General features: G+C 45.3%; 1 protein-coding gene across 1 annotated transcript; it reads right to left on the bottom strand.

The window, feature by feature from the left end:
* Window positions 1-2,932: 2,932 nt before the first annotated feature.
* Window positions 2,933-5,878, bottom strand: LOC309451287 (relaxin-3-like; the record flags this gene model as incomplete). Its single annotated transcript, XM_082074878.1, has 2 exons — window positions 2,933-3,406; window positions 5,647-5,878. The coding sequence occupies 2 exons, from the start codon at window positions 5,876-5,878 to the stop codon at window positions 3,039-3,041; spliced, it is 600 nt and encodes a 199-aa protein (XP_081931004.1). The 3' UTR covers window positions 2,933-3,038.
* Window positions 5,879-6,554: the final 676 nt, after the last annotated feature.

Here is a 6,554-nt window from a genome sequence, read left to right as displayed (position 1 = left end):
AGAAAGCAGCACTGCAGAGAAGTGCTTGGGAGTTCTGGTCCACAATAGGTTGACCTTGAGTCAACAATGTGTCCTTGTGGCCAGGAAGGCTAACGGTATCCTGGGGTGTGTTAGGAAAAGGGTGACCAGCAGGTCAAGGGAGGTTATCCACCCCGTCTATTCTGCCCTGGTGAGTCCACATCTCGACTACTGCCTCCAGTTCTGGGCTCCTCAGTTTAAGAAGGACAAAGAATTACTGGAGTCTAGTGGCAGGCTATGAAGATGATTGGGCATCTGGAGCACCTCTCTTATGAGGAGAGGCTGAGAGAGCTAGGTACATTCAGCCTGGAGAAGATAAGGGGAATCTCATAAATCTTTATAAATATCTCAAGGGTGGGTGTCAAGAGGATGGGACCAGACTCCTTTCAGTGGGGCCCAACACTAGGGTGAGGGGCAACAGGCACAGACTGAAGCATGGGAGGTTCCATCTGAATATGAGGAGAAACGACTTCAGTGGTGACAGAGGCTTCCCAGAGAGGTGTGGAGTCTCCTCCTCTGGAGACATTCAAGACTCACATGGACACATTCCTGTGCAATCTACTCTAGGTGAACCTGCTTTGGCAAGTGGGTTGGACTAGATGATCTCCAGAGGTCCCTTCCAACCCCAACCATTCAGTCTGTGCAATGTATCTGTATCATGGGCAACCTCCTAAAGTCATTACAGACTATGACAGTGCCTGTGAAGAAACCAGATGAAAACACAGATTTCACCATTTCTGTGTTTGTGCATACTGATGTATCTTAACATATCTTGACCTCTGAAAAATGCCTGTTTACATAAGATAAAGACCATTTTTTCTATTTATAGTTCTGTCTTAGCATGAAACAGTTCATCTTGAACATTTATAGTTTACCAACAGGTTACTTCTAACCTGGCAAGTTCAACTCCAGATTGTTCTGTTCAAGACTTAAGCTCACAATTTTAAGATTTTAACTACATCTTTGTGTTATTCAGGGTATAAAAACACCTGCTCACTATATTTGCAAGCTGTATACCTGGACAGACCAGTGCTACCGGAGCAAGCAAGCAGAATAAACACCATATTCACCTTCCTCCACACTCCTTTTTAAAAGCTTCACAGAAAGTTTTCTAGAAAAATAAACAACATACACAGGCTAATTTTCAGTTTCATCAAGCATGGCATTTTCGCATTTTCCCTTTTCTTAGGGATTCTGTGTACCGTTTAGTCTTCACCTTACTGAGAAATCTGAAGTCCCAAAGGCCTGGATCATACTCAGAAATAAGGAATACTTCCCCTCAAACTCCTACTGTATTCTTCTAGGAAATCCTAATCTAATCTAGGATCCTCCAAACCCAAAACTGAGTTACTGCAAACTAAGGTATGGAAGTTTAGTTAGCCTGTTGCAAAGAAAACCGTAGCAGAACTTTACACAGTTACCTTTTCCACTCAGCAACAAAATGCATCTTACAGTCACTACAACAACGGTGGGGAAGAAGATAATTGATTTCTTGCTAAACATTATTGTTACAATGACAGCTAGAAGATTACAGCATTCATAGCAAATGCCCATTCTGCCCAGACTTAACAAAATTGACATGGTTTAAAAAAATTAAAAGGACTGACAGATGTCAAATTGCTGGAATAACAATAATATCTTAGGAAGAGGCATAAAGTGATGCACTAATTTCACTAAGCAGTAGTTCAATCAAAGGACGCTTTTCAAAAGACGATCTAAAGAATGAAGCCAGAAGTTGCGACTCTGCTGTCTAAGCTATGAAGTAGACTCTGAGTCAACTATGGCTAAAAGCTACATTAAATTACCATGAGCATCATCATCAGAAAAAGAAACCCCAAAACCTCAAGTCACTGAAACATAGCTAGAAATACAACTTACTACAGCTGAGAGAAAGAGCCAGGAAAGCAAAAAGCTTAGAAACTACAAAGATTAAATTAGCTTTTTATAAATACAGTAGCAATTAGCAACTTCACAGTATCACAGTATGTTTGGGATTGGAAGGGACCTCAAAAGATCATTTAGTCCAATCCTCCTGCTGGAGCAGGTCGCACAGGAACATGTCCAGGCGGGTTTTGAACGTCTCCAGAGAGGGAGACTCCACAACCCCCCTGGGCAGCCTGTTCCAGTGCTCTGTCACCCTCACTGAGAAGAAGTTTTTTCTCAAATTTAAGTGGAAGCTCTTGTGTTCCAGCTTGATCCCATTACCCCTTGTCCTATCATTGTTTGCCACCGAGAAATTGTTTGCCAACTTCGAAATACATCTGAAGCAGTGTAGACCCGCATACCATAAGGACACACAGGAAGACGTCTGAGTGTTTGTAGAATAAGTTACTTGAAGCACGTTCAATGCTCACACTTAGCTGTCCTGCCAAAAAAATGGGGAAGTCAGGTAAAGAAGGAATAACTAAAGCGTTAATATTTCACCTACTAACTATTTAAGCACATCTGTGAACACAAAGAAATATTTAAGCTGCAAGAGTTGTATTGTGGTAAAGTTTCTAGAAAGACTATATTGCATAAAACATCCTGCAATTACAACAAAATAGAAAACGCATGTTCAAACTGATCAGCAAGCTGAGTCAGTGTTGAGTGGAATTTCAACTGGCAAAATATCCTTTTTGTACAGCTTTTTACCACGAATCTCACTTCAAGAACATTGCTGGGTGTTCTTTCTGTTGACAAAGAATAATTCAGTAACACATAGTATAATTACACTTTAATGAAACACTGAAGTTCTTCCTAAGGTGTTACAAAGATATTTGTAATATAGCTGTAAAGGCTCAACATTACAATGAAAAGACTTAGTAAAAAATACAGATTAAAAGTTCCTGCAGCAAAAATAAAATTGTTACAATTACACTTCTGGCACCTTTTTTATTTTTTTTCTTTAAAGAAAAACAGCAGTATTGACTGACATATACAGACAAAATAAAATACAGTGAGTTTTCTTTCTCCATAGAGTATTCAATCATGTAGCACTGCAACAAACATTGATTTCATGCACAAGTGAAGAAAGGATTTTAAACTCTGCATATAGTGCTAATTTCAGCTTTTGTACATCCCCATTTGCAACACATTCCTGCCAAACCCAGAGATTCCCGTTTTCTTCTGGGATACCTGGCCCAAAGATAACTATTTGATCCCTCAGGGTTTGCAATGCCCGTTCCTCCCCTGTCCTTCTGAACAGCTTCTTCTACCTGATGAACAAGTTCTTTGAAGTCATCTGCCACAGGTACATATTCATTATAGTCATTTAAACTATACAAGTCCTTAAACATCTCCCATCCAAGGAACGGGCTGCTTTGCTGCAGCTGCTCCACTTCAGGGCCCAAAATTGATTGCAGCTTGAAGTTTCCCAGTAGTTTGTTACTTGCTGTTCGTACAGAATCTGTTTAAAGAGAAGACTTTTTTTAAGTTCACGCTGTAGAAAGAATATCAAAAGGAGCATGTAGCTCTAAGAAACAGCAATAAAAACCACTCAGTTAGCAATAAGGAAAGCACTTTAATCTAGAACTGTCAGTACTGCAGAGTCTCCACTCCATTATTTACTTGTAGCTTACTTTTAGGGGAATCTTTTTGTTTTAAAGGCTACATTGCCTGTTAGTCATGGACACTACGTGGCTACAACTGTGACTGAGACATTGATACCCTATCACAACTGCAGTGTTATTGATATAGGGGTACCAACACTTCTGTAGAAGCAAAATTTTGTTGCAAAGACACACACCCAGAAACCACACTGAGCTATCTAAGGTGGCTCATGAATTAGATTAGACCACTCCTCTCCCATGCACAAACACACAAACTAGTACCATATGAAGAACAAATGTAGGGAGTACCAAGTATTGGACTAAATAAGCAAATATCGTATGTAAACTGCTTCTTGTAGATTTTATTTTTCGATAGCTATTTTCAGCCAGTGCTTTCAACTCAGTTCTTTCATTTGTCAAGGCACAGCAGAGGCTTGCAGAATTTACTTAGAAATGCACTTTGTCTCACTGACTGAAGTGTTCTCAAAAATCCAGCTCTACTTCCCTTCACCCTACACTGTTTATCTTGGTTTTACTTTGTCGAGGCAAGTGGCATTGCTTGCTTCAGTTACTATGAAGAAAACCAGCTCCTTCAATTCTTAAGCTAAAAAATCCAAAATAAGTGTTTCTCTTGTGGTCTTAATGCTCTTAATATGTTTTTTGTTTCAGAAAGCTGAAAGAAGATGAGAGCATCCAGTGAATGTTTTATTTACTTTAATATGGCTAATCAATATATAGAAGCTAACTTTCGGATAGAATAGCTGCCTGAATATGTACAAAAATCAAAACGGTTGTAACTACTTTACTAATTAGACAGTAACTAATGCTTAGTGGTCTTTTGGGGTAGGGAAGACCTAGACAGCCGGCAGCGCAGTGGTGGCTCCCTAGTGACCGACACTCTCAGAAGCTACTGTTAATAAGATGGAAAACAAAGTTTACTAGGAAAGAACACAATCTCAGCAGAGGCTGTATATATGTAATTTGTTATAATTACAAAGGTAACTTTTACCTTCTACTCAACCTGTTGGCAAAACAAAACAAAAACCACACACACAACCAACCAACCTACCTACAAAAAACACCACACCCTCCCAAGAAACCCAAATATTGGCTTCATTAGCTGCTTGATATCCAATGTTATTGCATTAACAGCATGGTTAAGCAAGAAGGAAGCAGCTTTTCCATTGCACATTCTAGCCATAACTCCAACTCCAACTCCATCCTTGTTTAAAATGTTATTCTCACTATTCAAAAATTCAACACAATTGAGTAATCACTTAAAATTACTGTGTTACATTACTGTGCTTTGAGAACACAGCCCAAAAATAGTTTGCTTACATCTTCTTAATGTATAGGATTTGGAACATGTAACAGTAAGTGTGTGAGGAATATTTTACCCATTGTTTTGCCAAAAATCCCTAAAGCAGTTCTTGGTGTTTAAATTGTAATCTGGAGCACCAGAGTCCCATCCGTCCTCCAACCTACCAACTCTTTCGTACTGAGCAGCACAAGCAAGTGATAAAAAGCCCAAACGATTCCACTCCCAATAATGCCCCCACCACAGCCCACCAAGGCGAGGAGCACAGGTTTAAAGCTCCTGGCGGCGAGGGGCAATGGCGCCAGGTCTCCCCAGCCAGAAGAGTTACCAAGCTTTCGGAAGGGAGAAAAGCTACAGCCAGAGGCACTCCGCACTGCTTCCAAGGGTGCCTCACACCTCCCTGCATGGCCAAGACGAAAAAAAGCGTGATTTATTGTGCGTGGGTATTTTAGGTAAAGAGATCAGTGCGCCGTGGCCGCCGGCAGGGCTGCTCAGCGCTATGCGGAGCGATGTCTCTGAACAGAACAGAAACTTTTCAGGTTACCCCGACCAACAACGCCCCGGCGACTGCCGCGTCTTCTCCTCTAAACTTGTGTGTTTTCTTTCAGAAGTCACGGGGAACGCCGGTCAGCACCGGGAGCGGGAAGGGGACGCTGCCCTGCGGCTCGGGCCGGGAGGGGCGCGCACCTTGCCCCCCTCCCTCCCGTTCACCCCATTTCTCCTCACGGGACCTCTCCCGGTCCGGCCCCGCCCACGCCCTCCCGCTCCTCGGACACTCACCGGCCGCGGGCGGCGGCTCCATCGCCAGCAGGGACAGCCGCTTCCAGCGGGACCCGCCGCAGGTGAAGATGACGGCGCGGATGAACTCCCGGCCGCACAGTTTCACCCCGTACCCGTCCCCCTCGCCTGCAGGGAGCACGGCGGCCACCGCGCCCCGGGCGCTGGGCTGCCCCGGCGGCGCCGCGCACAGCAGCACCGCCGCGGCGCAGAGGAGTCGCAGCTTGGCCCCCATGGCGCCGCCCGTCCGCCCCGGCCCCGTCCGCCCCGTTCCGCGGGCGCGCTCCCGCCCGGACCCACCGGCCGCCCAACCGCTCGCGGCCTCGAGCCCAACCGCCTCCGACCCGCGTGCCGCACGCGCTGCCGCCGCCGCCCGCCTCCCGCCTTTATGCGCTGAGGGCGGCGCTGAGTCACCGCCCGGCCCCGCCGAGACGCCCGCGGGGAGAGACCCGACCCTCCCCGCCCCGCCCCGGCCCGGCCCGCCGCCCGCAGCCCTCGCCGGGCGCTCCGGGTGCCTGAAACCAGTGTCGAGGCGCCCTCGGACGGGACTCTGTCTCTTCTGCCCGTTAGAATAATTTTCGTTGGAAGAGACCCTCAGGATCACCGAGTGCAACCATAATCCGACTCTGGCACTAAGCCATGTCCCTAAGAACCTCGTCTAAACGCCTTTTAAACACCTCCAGGGATGTTGACTCTACCCCTTCCCTGGGCAGCCGTTTCCAGTGCCTGACAACCCTTTCCGTGAAGAGTTTTTTCCTCATATCCAATTTGAACCTCGCCTGGCACAACTTTAGGCCGTTTCCTCTTTTCCTATCACCTGTTACATGGGAGAAGAGACCAACCTGCTCCATGCTACAGCCTCCTTTCAGGTAGTTGTAGACAGCAATAAGATCTCCCCTCAGCCTCCTTTT

The sequence above is a fragment of the Streptopelia decaocto genome, assembly GCF_964273445.1.
Source record: "Streptopelia decaocto genome assembly, chromosome: Z".
NCBI classification, from domain to species: Eukaryota; Metazoa; Chordata; class Aves; order Columbiformes; family Columbidae; genus Streptopelia; species Streptopelia decaocto.
Note: the sequence above shows the minus strand (reverse complement) of the source record. Positions and strands in the feature narration are given on the sequence as shown.